Raw genomic sequence first — 21,314 nt, forward strand, 5'->3', positions numbered from 1 at the left:
AAACATCATAGAAGAAAATCTTAACACAGTACACTTCCACATGAATTCATTTAAGAAACATTCAACTTGTTAGAGCTGATAAGAGAACAGAACTATTTCCATTTCAACAATATTTTCTGTTTACAAAGTGAAGGATTACCGGTGGGATCCCCAATTTCTGAAGCCACAGCATACACATCATGGACGCTGTAGACCATGTCCTTTTTAATAGGTACAACATCCTGTATTGAATTCAATAGAATGACATTTTGTGCCCAAATGATAAACCGAGCACAACAGACATCAATTCTGTTAGTAGTGAGATAAGGTTTGCAGTAGAGAGAGAGAGAAAAAAAAAGTAGTTAAATTTCTTGGACGTTATCATAGAGACTGAGGACAGTCAACACATATTCAACATGTATTGGAAACTCACAACAGATATAATAATACATTAGATACCAAGTCATCCCAACCACACAAGAAAGCAGCACTCACATTCCTACTGCACAGATTAAACTAGTGCAAGTAGACACAGATAACTCTCAAACAGAAATTAATAACATAGTACAATTAGCTCTCAACAGTGCATAAAAGTAAAACCCAGCAACAAAACTGAAACTAAAATCAAGAAACAGAAAGCAGTATCATCTGGTTAACACCAGCACGAGGACAATGTGCCACACAAATAAATGTACAAAGCACAGGAATAGGAACAACATAGAGTGAGAAAGAAAAGCAAAAGAAAAGATGGCACACAGTGACATACAACCACAAATACACATACAGAATATTTAAATATTGTTAGAAAACTATGCATAAAATAGCTCACCTAATCAAAGTGAAATTCAAAAATACTTCTCAAAAGCAACAGAAAAACAGACCTTTATCAGAATCAGAAATCTACCAACAAGAATGTAAAATGTGACAGAAAATATATAGGATAGACCATGACAACATTTGACACCAGATACAAAGTGCATATAGGAACTTGGAAGTACAGGACAATCATTCACCTTTTTCCAAAAACTTACACCAGCATAAACATAATACTAGTGCTAGACACACATGAAAATCACAGGGATAATCAACAAACACACCTTTTCATCCTACAAGAAAACTACAACATTACTAAGACCATAACAGAAAAGAAGCATTTCAAATCACACCAACTTGGCAGACCAAACACTTTTTATATTAATGAAACACATAATATAATATAGACATATGACCTCCAACCCTATACAGGTCATAGTTCTCGTTCTCAGGTATCACCACCTTTGTTTCTTTCCCTATATTCATCCCCTCCTCCCCACCCCTGACCCATACACCAGACATATATCCCACAATGTTTGCTGTATTCTCATCTTAGACAAAAAAAAGTGGTGGTACTGATTGTGGAATGGGTGAAACCAACATAATTATTCTGTGACAAGTTTTGTATAGTTTTACAAAAGTGAAGTACAAAAGAAGTGGACTTCAGAACATGAATAAAAGAGCAGAAACATCATAAGTAAATTAAATTGTACACTAAATTAAAAAAAAAAAAAAACTGTTGGTAGTCTATAAATAGGAAAATGCAGGAACATATTATGTATACTATATTTTCAGAAAAACCACTGAAGATGGTTTGTAAATAAAAATGAAAGTGTCTGGTGAAATATATTCTTAAATTTCTGTAAGCTTAAGATTAAAAAGACTGAGTTTTATGTACAGTCTGTAATATTTTTTAAGTCAAATCTTCATGCCAAGAGTTGCAGTGTAATCCAGTACTGATGATGTGTTTGAAGATTTGCAGAGAGAACTAATGTTTTGGTATCAGTTAGGTTACTGATTTATTTGACTGAACTATTGCTTGTTATGATGACCGACTTAAGACTAAGCACACACGATTATGATGAACAAAGAGTAAATGTGTGCACATCTCTGAATCTAAGAACTTGATCCTCCAGTAAACTGAAACTAAATGCATGCACACAAAACTTTTTCAGCACTTCAAAGGACATATGGTTGGATTCCATTAGGAAACATGTGCTCATTGACAATGAAATTATTATAATCAGGGAACACAGGGAACAGTTGTGCATCAGTATGTAATTTTATTGCAGACCTAGCTAGATTTCAGCTACAGTATAGCCGTCATTTCACCTAGAGAAACACAACAGTTTAGAATTATGAATCCATGTATGTTTACACTTAGGTCACAAATTAAGATACATAAAAAAGAAATGCCGATTAGGTCTATTGTTAATGGCAGAGGTGACCTAGCAGCACACTTGAAATTTATTTCATTTGTCTAGTAAATTTATACACCCATAGAAAACACTGTCAAAATTATTAGGAGAACTTGAACCGAATGGAATGGTTGTCTGGAAGTGAGGTTAGTGACTTTACTGATCCACTGTCAGTAATGTTGAATTAGAATTATTTTAAATTTGATGGTGAAATGTACCATCAAAATGATGGACTGAGTATGGGAAGTTCCATCTCAGTGAGCTGGCAAGTGTTTTCATAAATTCCCTTGAAAACAAGTTTTTTTCCCTGAAAATCCTAAATTGGCAGAGAGAATGGTCCATTATTTCATGTACATTGCTGACATACTAGTTTCAATGGAAGGCAATGGCAATATTTTTTCATTTGTTAGCAAGTTTAATAGTTTACATGAAAAACTCAAATTTACTTATGAGCTTGAAGCTAATAGCTCTATCAACTTCTTGGATTTAAATTTTAGGATGAAAATGGGAAATGTGTTCCAGGTTGTCAGAAAAAAAAACTTGCACTGACGGTGTTATAGATTACCGTTCAGACCACCCTAGTCAGCAAAAAGTGAGATGCATGAATCCATCATCTTCCAGGGGAACAGCTCTGACACCACTGTTGCAGGACAGAGACAGGCTGCCGGTGGCTCCATTATGCTCTGGGGGACATTCACATAGGTAATCATTGGCATTGGTCTAGTGGAGCTTGTGCAAGGTACCATGACAGCAAAGGAGTATCATAACAGTTTTCAGACCATGTACAAAGTGTCATGTTTCCCAATGACAGTGGCATGTTTCATCAAGATAATGCACCATGTCACGAGGCAAGGAGTATGATAGAGTGGTTCAAGGAACACAGTGGCAAGATCCAGTTGATATGCTGGTTCCCAAACTTGCCAAATCTGAACACGATCGAACACACCTGGGATGTGATTGAATGTGGTGTCAGAGCTCATTGCCCCATCCCTGGAATTTATGGGAATTAGGGGACGTGTGAGTGTGTGTGTGTGCAGAAGTGTTGCTAACTCTTTCCAGCAAGGTACAAAGGCCCCATTGCTTCCATACCACAGTGCGCTGTCACAGTTATCCTTGTCAAAGGTGAACATACCGGCTATTAGGTAGGTGCTCATAATGTTCTGGCTGATCAGTGTATTTGTTTATCATGCTATGGCAAAATCAGTACTATAGGAGCATCAGTTTTTTTTTTAACAAAATAAAAGCTTAGTTTCTTTTTCAATTACGAATAGCCTTGGTCGTATCTTGATTAATTATGTGCACCAAAGTAGTGTTTACCTTGAAGCAGGTGTTTACACAATAGATCGCCCTGATTGCGGTTCTTCTTACGTGGCACAGACAGCAAGGTGTCTCAAAATTGTGTTCGGTGAACAAGTTATTGTGGAAAGGAAAGACTTGGATGAAAACCCAACTTCGCCGTTGATTTAATTGAAAATGTGGATAGCATACCAGACATGACTTCACAAATGAAGATGCTTCATTGAGGGAGAAGGGTGGATGTATGGACTTGGTGGAGAAGATGGAAGTTTTTTATCATCTTAAGTCCTTTTGATCTAATTTCTTAAATGAGCAGAAGCTACCAGTTTAGGGGGCTATTTAAAAACCACCTTGTTGTTGACAGATGAAGCATGACCTGGCAGGAATGTGGATCCACCTATTATTTTCCTCTATGTATGAATAATGCTTGAGAGGTCCTCAGGCAAGAAAAAATTTGATGACAGATATTTTTATGTTTTACCCTAACTCTTCGCAATAACTTCAGCTACAGTGTAAATAACATTAAATTAGGCCATTACTTATTTAATAAAATTGTCGGTGAACTCTAGCATATGTCTCATTATCTCATTAGCCGTGATGATTTTATTACAGATTTTATTAACATTTATTTTTCTAATATATACAAAAATATATAACTATTATGAAAAGGAAAGTTTCTACTCACACAAGCATGGAGATGCTGAGTCGCAGGTAGGCACAACAAAAAGACTCACACAATTAAAGCTTTCGGCCATTAAAGCCTTCAGCCTTCGTCAACAACACCCCCCCCCCCCCCCCCCCCCACACACACACAAAATTTCAGTCTAGGGCAACTGAAACCATAATGGTTAGTGGCTGAAAGCTTTAACTGTGAGAGTCTTATTGACCAAAAGCTTTAACTGTGAGAGTCTTTTTGTTGTGCCTATTTGCGATTCAACATGTGTGCTATATGCTGAGTAGCAACTTTCCTTCTCATAATATTGTTACATTCAATCCTGGATTTTCCATTATTTGTACAAAAAGATATATGTAATTAGATATGTTTTCTTTTAATTGTAGCCTAATATAGCAAAAAAAAAAAAATAGATGAGCTCAATTCACATTATTTCTTATTAGCTTTGGTAAGCCTGAATTATTTTTTATTACTTTTATTATCAAAACACCTTCATTCATTTCTAATGGATATTGATTAATACAACATTGTTGGATTTTTAGCAATTAACCTTGTAGCTTGCATGTAACAGGCTGTCCTTCTGGAAGAATGTCAGGTTTATGATTGTATTGTGATAAAAAATTCTAGGTTACAAAAGAAGAAAAGTGAAAGGGCAAATCAGATTTTATGCGCATTGTTGTAGCTTTTTTTACTAAACATTCTGCAACTTGGATACCTCTTTTCCTTCGCTTTTTGTTCACTTGCAAATCAGCAGTGTAGTGTTCTTGACCATCATACATTCTATTGACTTAGGTCTCCCCTTGCAAGTGGTAGAATAACTATTGCTACTCTACAATGAGACTTGAGGTGTCTATACAGAAGCCATGCCTTTTCAAAAGCTACAATGATTAGCTGAGCATTTATGGAAAAAAAATATAATTTTTCGCCCCTTATTTTTGTCTCTTACAGATGTGCGATAAAGGGATATGTTTTGAACAACGTGATCAGTACCTCCCACATGGCTGTTGTAAGCTTGAAAAACTTTCATTTGAGGCACTGACACCCTCTGTTTCTAAAATCCAACTTGTCTGTGAGACCAAACTTGATCATAGTTTATGGCAATGATAAAAATATTGTTCCACTGGCCAATTGAAATACCTGAAACAGTGTAAGAAAACAGGTTACACATTTGTATACATTTGTAAAGTAACAAATTTTCTGAATACCATTATATTTACCTGACTTTCTTCCTGAACAGGATTTGTGGTCCCCTGGCCATGGGAGTGTGCATTTGGTGGGTGGCTGTGTGTGTGAATGTGTACCTTATCTAGAAAAAGAGCTAATGCTGGAAAAGTAGTGAGAGTCCTGTTTTCCATTCTGTGTTTCTGTGCTCCACACATCGATCTGCTATGGGTCAGTGGTTGCGTTTCCCTTATTTTTTGCAAATCAAAGTTTATAAATATATATTATGATTTTTAGATTAATATTTTATATTTTATTTCTATGTTTATATTTTATGTGGAACTGACATAAATTACATTTTTAAGTAAAAGGTAACTAGTATACGGGGCCATTTACTATCTATGATGCATACTGTGGCTAAATGTGTAGGCTTGTATACAGGAGCCTTATTTTGAATTGAGCTATGGATGGCTGAAGGTCATTTTAACATCATGTGCGTATACGAGTAAAAACTTCATAGGTCCATATGACCCGCTACCAAATTGAATATTTGTCTTCCTGTACAATCGTCAAACTTACACCTTCTAAATGATTCTTGATATAATCCTTCAATTGTCTGAATCCTACGTTTTCTTATTCCTTTTAGCACTGATGATGGTTGTTCTGTAGCTGACTCCTAGCTAGATCTGCCATAAATTTACAGATTGATGCACGGCTGTATGCTGTGTTCATCCCTGATATTAAAGGATGTTACTTTGTTCCTCTCTGCAGATCTTAAAATATCTCATCAGGTTGTTGGCACTTGCTTCACAACATAAACGTAAACGTCAAGGACAATGAAGAATGAGAATTTGTCAATCATGACAAGCAAGCTCACATCAGGTCATTACAAGTACAGAAAGAGACAGAGCCTCCACAAAACAAGGGTAGCACAACAGCTAATGGAAAAGCAGCATATAGCACAGCAGTTAATGGAAGAGCTATGAGACTTCAGGATTGCTTCATTGTTCCCAAGTGTGGTGCAAAGCTGATTGATTGCATCCAGTATTATGCTTGTTATAGTTTCAAGGACGTTATTTCCAGTCTTGACTTCAAACACTGGAGAAAGGCGATTGCAGAGGAATTGGAGGCTCATGAGAATAACAAATGGTGGAAGATTATTCCGGTAACAACAGCTTGTAAGACATTGGTTCAAAGTGGGTCTTCACGGTCTTGTCTTCATATCATCATTTAATACAAAGCTTGGCTTTGTCAAGGGGCATCAAACAGTAGTATAGAGTTAACTACAATGAGACTTTTCTGCCAGTTATGTGGTGTGCCTCATTAAAGGTTTTCCAACTGTCACATATGAAATCTAGAGATGCTGCAGTTTGATATTTGCACTCCAGTTTTACATGGCAATGTTGAAGGGGAAATCAATACGGAAATACCTGAGGGGCTAGTGATTGACACAAAGAATCGTGGAATCTGCAAGCATGAAAAGACTCTGAATAGGCTGAAGCAGGCTTCTCATTGCTGTAACACGAAATTTCTGGAGTTTCTTTTGCAGTTTAATTTTCAAGCAAATGATACTGATGTATGTTTATTCCATGGCACGGTCACTGGTGAAGCAATTATGTTAGAATTGTTAGTAGATGATGGAATTATCCCATCAAAGTCGAAGAAAGTTATTTGTAAAGTTGTTGCAGCACTTGTATTACAACCAGAGATGGTAATTCTATTGTGGGAGTTGAAATTAGACAAAATCTTGCAGGTTAAAAAATGTAAACACATCAGAGCACTTACATGAGAAGAATAATTGATAAATTTGAAGTGGATGATATAAATAGTTTGTCAGGGGGTGTCCAGCCTGCTAATGAAGTTAATTTATGGAAATACAAGGAAATTGTGCACTTGTTTTTCACTGTATTTCTGATCACTAAAAGTTGGTAGAAGTTAAAAATCTTCATGTGAATATCCATTACTACCTATGCTTGCCATCTGGTAGTCCCGTAACTCTGTTATAACAGGTTCAGTGTGATATATCCATCGCTACAAATGAGAACCACATTTGATCGTGAACGTCTCTATACTGGGCTTTCATGAAATATTTTTACTTTTGTGTGTAATTCGTATCATAGTAGATGATTGGTCCAATATAACTCATTTCAGTTCTTCATTAACAGCTTATGGATTAGCTTCCTAAGAGACTGAGTCATCATCAGTTCCAGAAATTCCGCAGAAATTTGAATGCTGAGTATGAGAATATCGTAAATTTCACAGAAACAAGGTGGCTCAGTTAAGGCCAGATATTAAAAATATTTTATAGCACAATTAATAAAATCAAATCACTCATATCATCAGCAAAATCTGTGCCAGAACTTGACACTGCCAATTGGATTGCAGAATTAGTATTTTTGGTAGATTTAACTGGTCATGTAGGTGACTTAAACAGGCATCTTAAAGGTAGAAACCTACTTATCAGTACAGTGTTTCAAACAGTAAATGTGGTCCAAGTGAAAATGAAATTATGACAAGCACAAGTAAATGCAAACTTTTTTTTGATTGCAACACATTGGCCAAGCACAATCCTAAAGACAGGATGAAATGCCCAGCCATACTTTTCAATTTGAAAATAGAGTTTAGGATTTTTGAAAAAAATGAAAAATTTTGTATGTATGTGACTCCCTGTAAAAACATTAGAGATATACTACCAAATGATTTTCATATGGAAAGCATAGAGTTGCTGTCTGGCATACAACTAATAGAAAAATTTGATCATGTATTGTTGTTGGACTTTTGCAAATCCCACCAGCCCAGAGACAAGTATCGCTTGCTGCACAATCATGTATTATGTATGTCACCTTTGTCTGGCAGCACATATGTTTCTGAACAGTTATTTTCAAGAGTAAAGCACACAAATAGTAGAAACAGAACCAAAATCACAGATGAGCACCTTGAGAAGACCCAGAGAATTGCATCCATTTTGATCGAACCTGTTATTAATACATTAGTTTCCTGAAATCTTGTATATAAAATTTGATATATAAAACTAAACCCATCATGATTTTTTTGGAATAAAGAACCATAAATTAATAAATTCTAAATTACTTGTTATGTGTTAATTGTATACCCCCTACCATTGCTTCTTCTTCTTCTTCTTCTTCTTCTTCTGCAGTTAGTGTCAAGTATATTATGAGCAGCCCGAAAATACAAGTAGTCTTCTTCCAACATGTCCCAGTTAAGTTGAGAAGTTGGACACCCTTGGCTTAAGTGCTCCAGTCAATCTTCAAGTACATTAATTACCCATTGAAAAATGAGGTTTTAGAAATATTGTATTGCGAAGCAATGGGGTCACTTATGTTTTTATCTGTCATTTCACAGCCAGGTGTTTAGTTTACAGTGTACAGTTCGAGTGGGTGTTTTAATGATCATAACAATGTACATTGATGAGTGGTAAAGAGAATTTTCCAGTATTTGATTAAAACAACTACTAGTAGGTTTTCCTAATGCTAATTGTGCAGGTGGTCAAGTATCATGAAAATAAGCAACGAGATTTGTATTTCTTTTGGCACGTGGACTGATAAGCTGAGTTTCACAGACACAATAAATTGTTGCTTTGAGCACAACTTGATTCGGATATGTAGCTGCTTCTCCTGCTACAAAAGAAGCAGTCTGGCTGAGGAAACTAGTTAGTTATCTAGAGTTAAAGTCTGATAGGTTTACCACATCAAATAATGGCAATCAGAGCCCAGTTCAATTACCAAAGTTCATAACACTGTAAGCTTGTGTGAAAACGTTTTAAGTGGAGAGGTGCCAAAGAACAACTGGCTGATGTTCACCAAAGCATGAACCAAAGAGAGGAATATTAATTTGCATGCAAAACTTAATATTGTAAAAGGACAAATGCAACCAGTAAAAAGCAGTGAGAATGTTGAAAAAGTTCAGAGATTCACTGCATTGACTGTTTGTTCATCATTGTGTGTTCTTAGTTTTAAGTAAGTCATTGTAAAGGACACTAGTTCAGTCAAATAAATGGGTAATGTAGTTGATACAAAAACATTAAGTCTCTCTGCAAATCTTCAAACACCTTATTGAGTATAATATTTGTAATGCTATAGTTATATTATTGTCATTAAGAATAGTGTCCTTTGTTCATTGAATCAAAATTGATGCTAATTAATGAATAACTCCTTGTATTGTTACTCAGTTTTTGCTAAATCACACGATAATGTACATTGTAGGCACTGACTTTGTGTGGAGCGCTGCTGTCGTGTTATGGCCTCTTGTCCTCACAGGCACCGAACTTCCTTTGGATGTTACTGCTGAGGGGCCTGGTTGGTTTTGCCATAGGATGTGTGCCACAGTCGTAAGTTTCACTTCTATGAAAAAGATTTGTTAATTTTTTTCTGAACTAATTTTTTGAAATGTTTTTGACATTAGTTCATTAATAAGCTGAATACTATGGTATTATTACTGTGATTGTTCACTATTGTAAAGAAACATACTTTCCCCAAGCTCTATTTGGATTGATGCATTATAGTAACAATGAACGATAATTTTCCATTTATAATTCATAATTTTGTAATTTTTATTTGTTCTCTTTTTACTTTACGTACACTTTTCTTTTATTAGATTAAGTAAGGTGCTCAAAAAATGAGACAAATCTGGCATTGTAATTTGAAGCAAAGGGTTTATATAAATGTGTGTTCTGCTTCAGATGGTTCCTGAAGCAAAGACTTGTAGTTAATTGTTTGTAGTACATTCCTGAGTTCACAGTAAATTAATAGCAGCAGAACATGTTGTGCTGTTTGTTAGTTTATCTTTATGTTCCCCTAATATTTGCAAGACTATCCATGATGAGAGAAAGCAGTTCATGTTATACACCCATCTACCTTCTTGGGAGGTATGTCTTCACGAACAAAAATGGGGTGGGTATGGAGATGTTGATGGTCTGATAATGATGCTATGCTGATCCACCAATCAGAGAAATTGTGGTTGAGATATTGCTTCACATATCTGTATCACTAAAACAGTCCAGTTGCAGCGTAGAGGTAACAAAAATTCAATTATCAATTTTTGCATAGTTGTTGACCGTATTCAAAAATTTACAATGCTGACAAAATTTAATCATTTAGATGTGTAATCTTATGTTAAAAGTTTAACAAAATAAGGCAAGTATTACAGTTAGAAGCTGTGTATTTGTCTTGAGGCAGCATAACTGATGGAGCAGAAATACCTGGACTTCATTCAGCCAGTATTTGAGAATGGGAGACCTAGCGATTTCCAACGAACTTTACACCTATTTTCAAACCTTAAAGAAACTTTTTCTTGCTGACACCCACAGCTAAATGATGAAAGGAAATATGTTTATCTCTTACTTCTTTTCACTATTCTTGCAATCAAACTTCAGCATCGGACACGATGTTTTAATTTATTGCTTCTTTACTACTAACTCTATTCACAGTACATTTTGCAGTTTGGGATATATGACATAGACATTTAAGTACTTGAAAAACTAGCTTTTCTTAAAATAGTACGTAATAAAACTTCATCTAGGATAACATCTTAATTTATTACTTCTTTACTACTAAATCTTTGGAACCCCCTTTGCAGACAGTATCTACATATATCACTGAATGTGTGTGCAAAATTGTATCATTGTGCAACACACAGATCAGTAGATATGTGTGGAAAACTGGTGTATGCTTAAAATGGAGCACAAATTCCCAGGCTATGTTCATGCAGAGTTTCATAATGAGAGCACTTAATAACTTCCAACTAACTGTAAGCTTAATTTCAAATATTTCCCAAACTTTTTTCTCTTATATGCTTAAAGGCAAATATTTAACACTGTAATTCATTTGTAAGGTAATTGGATGTTTAAAGCTCCTTCACAAACGGGAATTCGATTCTTTAAAGAACTGCGTGTCTACTGGTGTGGTAGAATGTGCATGGGTTACACTGTGTTATGTATTCTAGAAGTAGCATCTTCTGGTTGTTCAGTAAACTGGTTTTCAAAAATGCAAGCAATTGTGCCCTGTTAAGATTCCTTCAAAATAATGACACCTAGAAATATACAGGAATTGGGCAAAAATGTGGGAAGAATGTGGTGCTGTTGTATTTGAACGAGAATTGCACCTGTACAATGTCCTCAGTACGTTGCAAGTGTCGGTTGTAGTCAGGACAATGTTCTCTGTAGTTATGTCGGAAATGTGAATTTGAACATCGGCAAATTGTTGGTGTTCCTGTGGAGGATGCTTCTTTAACCAAAGTAGCCAAAGTGTTTGGTGTTTCAGGTGGCACTGTATCAAAGATTTATACCACAGAGAGAGCAGAAATTATCATCCACTAAATCGCAACTTGGTCAAAAGTGTTTGTTGAGTGATCATGACAGATGGTCATTGAAGAGCAAAGTGATGGGAAAATAAGTGGGAAGTAGGTGCAAAAGTTACTGTAGAACTGAATGTCGTGCTCATGAACCCTGTCAGCACCAAAACAACATGAAGGGAGCTCCAGAAGCAGGGAGTTGTGGGGTGGGCTGAATATCCAAAACCATTCATCAGTGATGCAAATGCCCTTACCAGGAAAATGTGGTGCTGATGCAATAAAATCTAGACTGTAGAGCAATGGAAGAAAGTAATTTGTTCTGTGCTTCACAGTTTTTACAACTTCCTGTTGGCTTTAAATCCCAAGAGTGAAACATGGCAGAGGTTCAGCGATGATTTGGACAGCTGTACCGTACCATTCAATGGGCCCCACTTTTACTCTGTAAGATCCCATCACTGCCAAGGGTTTTGTGACTATTTTGGCTGATCCCATAGTAAAGTATTTACTTCCCAATTGTAATGTTGTGCTGAAAGATAATAGAGCCCCCGTTCATACGTCTTGCATTGTCCAGGACACCTCATTGTAAATGGGCCTTTGTGGTCTACTTTAGAGAGAAGGGTGCCTGATCACTATCCACCTCCATTGTCATTACCTATTTTGCGGGGAGAATGGGTTGAGGTACCCTTGAAAACTATACTGGACCTTGTATTTATCCATTCTGAAATGAGTGGAACCTGTTTTGAATGCCAACAGGTTTCCTACACCATATTAGGTGTGGTAATGTGTTTTGTGTGTCCATATTTTCGTCCAATCTCTGTATAAAATGCCGCAGCACAGTAATATAGGAATGAACTTGGAAATTTGTTTCTACTACAATGATCAGTAATTTTTGTGCGTGTTATTTATTCCATCCCATACTAGTGAGATTGCCAATAAATAGTAATAATGGAACCACACTGCAACCAGCATTTAACAAGTAATAAAATTCAAGTCATGTGCACTGCCCCCCATGAATATGTGCAGGCATAAGAGAAATATTTGCAGAACAGACCCATTTGTAAGTCAGTAGTGAACAATGTTGTGTGTCACTGTTCCTGCACATTTTTTTTAACTGTTCATTCTAATGAAAGATGCACAAGATAACCTACCTCTTCACACCATCTGTTAAAAACTCTAAAAAAAATTGGATTATCCAGATGTGATATGTCTGAAAGCTCCATTGCTATTCGTCTACATGATCAGAAGCAGTAAACAGATCATATTTGCGTAGTCTACTTTAGTGCAAACATATAGCATTTTTGATGTTCACTTGGACAGCAAAATATTTTATGCTTCACACAGTTGTAATTGCAATCACTTGCGCTTTTATATTTACTGTAGTAAACAAGCAACTGTAAGCCCAGTGATACTGTTTTGTAATGGTAAAGATATTCTAAACAAAACTTTTGGAGCAAAGTGGGGATGTGATCAAGATAAAAATGTTATGAAAAAACAAAGAACTAGTGTGTGTGTGTTTGTATATAATGTGTTCTATCACACAAATTATTTTGATAAAAGTATACCTTATGTAAACTCTTTTGCTTCAAATGACCATTTTTGTCTCTGGCAGGACTATTTCCCTTTCTCCCTAAGAGGACCTATTAAATATGTCCTGTATACATGATGCTTGCAAAATGCACTTCTGAATCCCATTGCTGGTATATTGTTTTGTGTTATTTTCAGCCCGTTATGTGAAGTTAATTCCTTTTATACTCCTTTTTAAGATGTGATGTGCAGATTGGAATTTTGCCTATATTTGACTCTAAATTAATTGTGTGTGTGTGTGTATGTGTGTGTGTGTGTGTGTGTGTGTGTGTGTGTGTGTGAAGAATACACTGAATTTTTTTGCAAAACATTTTATATGTGGAAGGCAAAAGGACAATCTCTACTTTATCTGATACTAAAGTGACAAATCATTTGTAATACCTATGCTGGCTTCATTGATCTTGATATTTAACACATTCCATTTGTTTTCTTCCACAAGCCTTCTGCTGCAACCATTACTTTTTTCAAGAGTTCTCAAATTCCATTCAATAAAAGATACCTTGTCTTCACTGTATTAATAGGAAAAATTAAAAGCATTGACTATGAAGAAAATGCAAGTATCTGTGTGTAATCACACAATGGAAAATCCAGGATGGAATGTAACAATATGAGAGAAGGAAGTTGTTACTCACCATATAGCGAAGATTCACACAATCATAGCTTTCGGCCATTAAGGTCTTTGTCAGCAGCACACACACACACACACACACACACACACACACACACACACACACGAAAGTGAACGTGCACACACATCTGCAGTCTCAGAGAGCTGAAACTACACTGCGAGCGGCAGCACCTGTGCATGAGGAGAGTGGCGACTGGGTGGGGGTAAGGATGTGGCTGGGGCGGGGAGGGTGAGGGATAGTATGATGGGAGTGGTGGACAGTGAAGTGTTGCAGTTCAGACGGAGAGCAGGAGAGAAGGTATGGAGGGAGGAGAGGGTAAGTAGTGGAAAGGAGAGAAATAAAAATAAAAATAAATTAAAAGACTGAATATGGTGGTGAAATGACGACTGTGCAGTGCTGGAATGGGAACAGGGAGGAGGCTGGATGGGTGAGGACAGTGACTAATGAAGGTTGAGGCCAGGAGGGTTACGGGACGTAGGACGTATTGCAGGGAAAGTTCCCACGTGCGCAATTCAGAAAAGCCGGTGTTGGTGGTAAGGATCCATATGGCACAGGCTGTGAAGCATTCATTGAGATGAGGGGTATCATGTTTGGCAGCGTGTTCAGCTACAGGGTGGTCCACTTGTTTTTTGGCCACACATGTGATTTACAAGCTTAGCTGCAACCACTGTGCTGCATTCTATGTAGACATGACAACCAACAAGCTGTCTGTCCACATGAATGGCCACCAACAAACTGTGGCCAAAAAGCAAGTGGACCACTCTGTAGCTGAACACGCTGCCAAACATGAAACCTGTCATCTCTATGAATGCTTCACAGCTTGTGCCATATGAATCCTTCCCACCAACACCAGCTTTTCTGAATTGCACAGGTGGGAACTTTCCCTGCAATACATCCTATGTCCCCGTAACCCTCCTGGCCTCAACCTTCGTTAGTCACTGTCCTCACTTAACCAGGCCCTTCCCTGTTCCCATTCCCGCACTGCACAGCAATCATTTTACTGCCACACCCAGTCTTTTAATTTATTTTTGTTTCTCTCCTTTCCACTACTTACCCCCTCCCCCCTCCACTCCTTCTCTCCTGCCCTCCATCTAAATTGCAACACTTCACTGTCCACCACTCCCACCATACTATCCCTCCCCCTCCCTGCCCCAGCCTCATCCTTAACCCCATTCACAGCATGAATGACAGCATGAGTGTGAAAGGCTAGTTTTCTTTACAGACAGAGAGTTAAAAAGGAGGAGATTTACGAACCTATTTACTGGTTTTACATGAATTTTAACAGATTACTGTTAATATTTGTGAATTAATTTTTAAATAAATAACATTTTGCAACAAGTTACAAATTTTGTTGTATTGTATAATTTCAGAGTGACATTGTATGCAGAATTCCTACCAACAAAACAAAGGGCAAAGTGTGTTGTTCTTCTGGATGTAAGTACTAGCCAAGCAATTTTTCATCTGTTTAATGTTATGATAAACCATAAAAAACACTGTCAGAATTTCTTTTCATTCTAGGAGTGTCACATACTTAAAATCAAAAGTCTATTTGTTCTTACTATTATTAATCAAATAGAGAACTCTTTCTCAAAGCATTCTCTCCCCACAAAAGAGCGATAATATTCATTTATAGAGTACGTTAAGAATCTGTGTTGGAAATTGTTTAGACAGTTGGGGATTTGATTTGATTTGATTTGATTTATATTTTATTTTGAGAGGAAAGCTAAAACAGCTTAGGTCTAACCCACCACTGCCCGTACCGAAACTGAGTTTATTGTGCAGTATCGCTCCCTGTATATCTAGTAAAGCCAACCAATGCTCTTAAATAGTTCAAGGAGTCCCTTTACCAGTTTTTTGTTAGACACAATTTCTTCAGGTCTAGTTATCCCAAAGATTCTGTATCTTTTGCTCTCCAATGCCATGCATTTGAAGATTAGGTTTGATGTAGTTTCTTCACCCCAGGGTTACAGAGCTTCTTTTAAAACATGGCTTGGGCATCATTAGTTTACCATGTTTTTGTTTATGGACCTCGGTTCAATATTCTATGTGCTGTCTACGTGTCTTAGGAGACAGTTCAGTAGTTCTAGATCGATCATAGCCTTGGTGAGTGTCAGGACAGGTTCTGGTCCAATAAATGGAGTTGTTGGCCCCCCATCCTGGCCATTCTGTTGGCTTGTTCATTGCCACAGATCCCTGAGTGGCCAGGGTCCCACACTAGATGTACCCTGTTGCTTTGCTCTAGCTCCACCCGAGCCCTGTGGCATTCTGCAACACTCTTAGATCTCACTCCAGGAGCTGCCAATGATTTCAGGGCTGCCTGGCTGTTTGAATATATTTACCTCACTCACTACCTTAGTGTATGATTCTGGATATCCCGATGAGATCCAGTTTTTACCAGTTTTAAGACTGTATGCCCCGCTGCTGCCTCCATTTTGACCTAAAGGTGTGGTGAAGGCATGTCCAGCATGGCTTCCATCCCAGCAGTTGGTGTGCTGCTAATTCCACCTGTTATGGCTAAGCAGGCCAGTCTCAGCAAGCTCCTTAGCTGCAACCTGCTGTTCTACCTTCTTCTACTACATTATGGCCCAGTAGGAAATCCTAGGTGGCTGGCCACTGGTGGCTGAGAGGGTCTAGGCACTTCAGTCTGGAACCACGCAACCACTACGGTCACAGGTTCGAATCCTGTCTCGGGCACGGATGTTTGTGATGTCCTTAGGTTAGTTAGGTTTAAGTACTTCTAAGTTCTAGGGGACTGATGACCTCAGATGTTAAGTCCCATAGGGCTCAGAGCCATTTGAACCAAATCCTAGGTCTAACCACCATGGGGTATATCCAGTGCGTACCTCTGGGGCTTTCTCCCAGCGAGCGGATGGAGAGCTGTCTCACATGATTTAGCTGGTTGATGTGTGTGTTGCTTTGAATGTAGAGGGGTCCTTATTACCCTCCTCTCCCCGACGTATACATTAACTAGGTTTTCCAGTGTTTTGAGAATGGAGGAGGACAGACTGATTGGTCTCATATCCTTGGCCTTGGTGTGATCAATTCTCTCTGGGTTTGGAATGAAGGCAACCTTCAGTGCCCTCCAAGCATTGGGAATGATTCATACCGCTAGGCTAACCCTGAATAACCTGCCTAGTACTAGTATGAGATTCTGTCCTGCCTGTTGCAGGAGAGCTGGAAAGATTCCATCTGGGCCAGCTGACTTGAACAGTTGGAATTTTACCACTGCCCATTTGATTTTATTAAAGTCCACACAATCCTTGGCTGATTCCCAGTCCTCTCTTCGAGTACCTGAGAACCTTTGTCTCTCTGGGATCACATTGTGGTCTGTGTTGTCTGGCAGAGCATATTGAGGAAAGTGGGTTTTGAGGAGCAGTTACAGTGACTCATGTGTTATCTTTGTATATTCCCCATACTCTTCCTCAGTGTACCTCCTGGATTGGTTGGTACTCTAGTGAGGATTCTGTGAAGTCTGGCTTGAGCAGCCGTGATCTCCACTTCCTCACAGAATGCCTTGCAGGATGCCTCCTTTGCTTGTCTGATTGCAAGGTTGTAGTTGACAAGGAGCTCACGATATTTTGCCCATTGTCCTTTGTCTTGCACAATTAAACACTCTTTGTAACTGCTTTCTTTGCATTTCCAAGTTATTACTCCACCAAGGCATACTCCTGTTTGTGCACTTCTTGGCGATTGTGCAGTTGTCCTGATATGAGGTCACTATGGCAGAGGTAACAGCCTCTGCTACTTCCTCAAACTCTACTGGATTTCTTAATGAGGTTTTAATTTACGATAAGCCTAAGTCAAGTTCCCTCCTATATGTCTCCCAGTCTGTTTTCCTGGGATTCCTATAGGTAATGGTCTGTCTGATTCCCATTTCAATCTTTACTTTAATGTACATGTGGTCTGATGAGGATGGCTCTAATGCCACATGTCATTGTTTGACATAGCTGCCTGTCATCATGGAACCAAAGGGTATGGCAATTACTTCTTCCCTTCTGCTATTCCTAAGTCTAGGCTCATTGCCCCTATTCAGGACCTCCAAGTTGTTAGCTGAAAGAAATGCAAGAAGGTACTCACCTCTACGGTTTGTATCCTTGCTGCCCCACACTAGGTTGTGGGTATTGGCATTACATCCCCCCAAAAGTTGGTCACCTTCCCGATGGCTTCTAACGGTCTCCTCACCTCCAAAGGAGGAGGAAGGCTGTCTTCGTAAGGAAGGTATGCTGAGGCCAAAACAATTTCCTTTGTGATAACCTTCCTCACATTGCTGCATTCTAATGGTCACTAAGTCCCTGGAGCAGAAATCCATCATTTGCATGAAAGAAATTCCATTTCTTACATAGATGCATGTTTTGGAGTTTCTTAGATTTCTAGCATAAATCAGCTTACCTCCAGTGCCACCGAGGCCCACTACGCCCCTTTTATACAAGTAGGGATCTTGTATTAGGGCCATGTCCAATTCCTGCCTCCACAGGCAGTGGCTCAGGTCAGCAGAGGCCCCTATGCTGTGCTGCAGTTTAATCTGCAGCTCCTCCAGTCTCCGTCTTGCCTCCATAATTGCTTTTGAGGTCTTTGATAACCCTGACAGTGACCTGTGAGAACCCTAAAAACAATTTCAGGTCTTGCTCTCACATCGCCTTCAGGGACTTCTCTCTGACCTCCACCACCAGGGTTTGTCCTTCCAGTAAAACCTTCTCGTTGATCACTTTCCAGTCTTCTGTCAAGACATTTGGGTTCTGGGCCTCTATTTTCTTGAACAGAGTCTTACGGGAGACATCCTTAAGGTTCTTTGGTACCCATATTGATACCTTTGTGGTCTTGAGAAGCTCTGCTGCCATCTTGACCAGCAGCTTTGCCTCTTCACGTGGGGATATCATGGGCACTTTGTCCTTATGCCCTTCCACCGTGTGCACCCCCTCACAGACAAAAATGAAGGCACCGCGATCTAGGTAGACCCTCCTAAAGTTGTGTCCTCAACCAGCATCCCTCCCCCCCCCCCCCCCCCCTCCCAATCTTATCAAAGAGGGCCATCTGTACAATTTCCTCCTGCTGGGAGGTGATGGCTACCAGTGGATAGCCTTCCTGGATAACTGCCATCTTTAAAACCAAGACTGCAGTACTATAGGTCTGTTTCGCATTTCTTGCCTAAGTTTTTTCTGGGCTCGCTTATCCAGGGAGGAGGGAGTTTTAGATTCCTCCCTTATCCTCTTACTGCCTGTCTTCGACATCATGGGGGTCTGCGTATCCACTTCAACCTGAGACAGTTTTTTCTTGGGGGTCTTAGGTTCTAGACCCTTTAATTCTTTCCACTTGTCTTTAGGAATTCATTCTTTCCCTACATTTTTTCTCTGTTCCCTGAGTAATTTCCTCCTCTTGGCCCCAGACAAGGCTTTAATCTTGATCTGGTCCAACTTCCCGGTTACAGTTCGCACTTCTGGCTCAGGTCTAGACCCTGATTCAGTAGTGGGAATGCCTTCCATCACTCCTGACCCTGATGTTTGGGTGTCTGAGGTCTCAGTTTGCTTTAATTTATTTTCTTTAGTCGTGCCCATATTGGCCCCATGATATTTTGGGATCTACACAGTCCACACCACGAATACCCCGTGTGGTGTAAGGCTACTTGCTCTGAGAGGTTGCCCGGTATCCCTGAGGCTCCAATAGCGACACATCTTCCCATGTGCCACGCACCCCTCAGCACAAGATCGCACCACACATTGGTCTGGGAAAGGGATTTGGGTAAGGACTGGGAGTGGATAAGGAAGTTGGGACGGGTGGGACAGACACTCTTAGTCTGCTCCACCAGCCGATACCTTTCCGTCAGTAGGTCAGCTACCTTTCGCATAGCCCTCAGCTTCATGCGGATACGCAAGCCTCTCCACCCGCATGGACAGTGCTTCTTCAAAGTGGCGTCCCCCAGAGAGGCAGTTGGGAACACTCACCACTGCTTCCCAAAGCACATTTTCTGTTATGTGGTTCAGTGTAAAGAATCCAACTCTCTGTGAATGCAACACACTCTTGTGTTGTATGTTTAGTTCAATTGGATAAACTGAAATATCGTATCAGAAAATAATTTATTTTTGGGGTTTTGCGCCAGCTCAAAACTGCGAACATCAATGAAAATATTGACAGAGTGGATGTTGCAGTATTGGATAACAGGTGATGAAAATTGTATGAAATAACTGTAAATGTTCAGTACATTTTACTTCAAAAATTAAGTAAGAGATGAATATTGATAATTAGCAGTTCAGAACACTAATTTTTTATAGATGCTTGAATTACTTTAAAATACTTCAAATGGACTGTGCGTATAAATTTGTTACTGTGGTAGAGACGCAAGTCTACCACTATAGCCTAGAAACAAAACAGCAATCAAAACAGTGGCTGCCATTGGCCATAAATAAAAAAGTCAGTTTAATTTGCTGATAATGTTATGGCCAGTGTTGTCTAGGAAACAAAATTGATTCTTTTAATGGGTTACCTTTCAGAGGGTAAAACAATGATTGGCAGTTGATGCGTCTGCTCTGGAATCTAAATTAACATGGCTAGTGTAGAGGTTTAATTAAGCTCCTTTGTAATGATAGTATGTCTTGCAGCAGTGTCACCTCTATCTGGTTAATTATCCTCTAGGCTCTTCCGATTTATCAGTTAAGTTTTTTTCCTATATCACAGCATGACCCTCACAACTCACTTCTTTTACTCACTGATTAATTAGTGTATTTACCTCGTTGTTTATTATGCCTGTGTTTTGTACACCAAGGAGTGGCAACAGGAAAAAAATTGTTGTGTTTGATGGCCAATTTTGGTGTTATTTTATACAGATTTTGATGTTATATCCTGCTGTCGTGTTTCTCTTAGCATTTATATATTTTCATTGTAGTGAATCATTTGTCAATGTTATGTTGAAAATAAAACTATACCTATCAGTTGTTATTTGTATTACATCATAACATCACATTTATTTACATAATACTGAATTTAGAAGAAAAAAAGGAAATGTGTGTTATACTTCCTGTTGTTGTTGTTGTTGTTGTTGTTGTGCTCTTCAGTCCAGAGACTGATTTGATGCAGCTCTCTGTGCTACTTTATCCTGTGCAAGCCTCATAATCTCTGAGTAACTACTGCAACCTACTTCCTTCTGAATCTGCTTACTGTATTCATCTCTTGGTCTCCTCCTACAATTTTTACCCCCACCCTTCCTCCAGTACTAAATTGGTGATCTCGATACCTCAGAATGTGTCGTACCAACTGCTCCCTTCTTCTATTCAGGTTGTACCACAAATTTCTCTTCTCCCCAAGTTCAGTATCTCATCATCAGTTATGTGATTTACCCATTTACTCTTCAATATTCTCCTGCAGCACCACAGTTCAAAAGCTTATTTTCTCTTCTTGTCTAAACCGTTTATTGTCCATGTTACACTTTTATATATGGCTAATCTCCATACAAACACTTTC

General features: G+C 38.7%; 1 protein-coding gene across 3 annotated transcripts in view; it reads left to right on the forward strand.

Moving 5' to 3' along the window:
- The window catches only part of LOC126284489 (synaptic vesicle 2-related protein), a 105,633-nt gene that overhangs the window by 24,264 nt on the left and 60,055 nt on the right, over positions 1-21,314 (forward strand). For all 3 annotated transcript variants that reach the window (XM_049983451.1, XM_049983450.1, XM_049983452.1), the window contains exons 5-6: positions 9,564-9,688; positions 15,233-15,296. In XM_049983451.1, the coding sequence (XP_049839408.1) occupies positions 9,564-9,688; positions 15,233-15,296 (189 nt within the window). The remainder of the gene's footprint in view (positions 1-9,563; positions 9,689-15,232; positions 15,297-21,314) is intronic.

The sequence above is a fragment of the Schistocerca gregaria genome, chromosome 8, assembly GCF_023897955.1.
Source record: "Schistocerca gregaria isolate iqSchGreg1 chromosome 8, iqSchGreg1.2, whole genome shotgun sequence".
Classification (NCBI taxonomy): domain Eukaryota; kingdom Metazoa; phylum Arthropoda; class Insecta; order Orthoptera; family Acrididae; genus Schistocerca; species Schistocerca gregaria.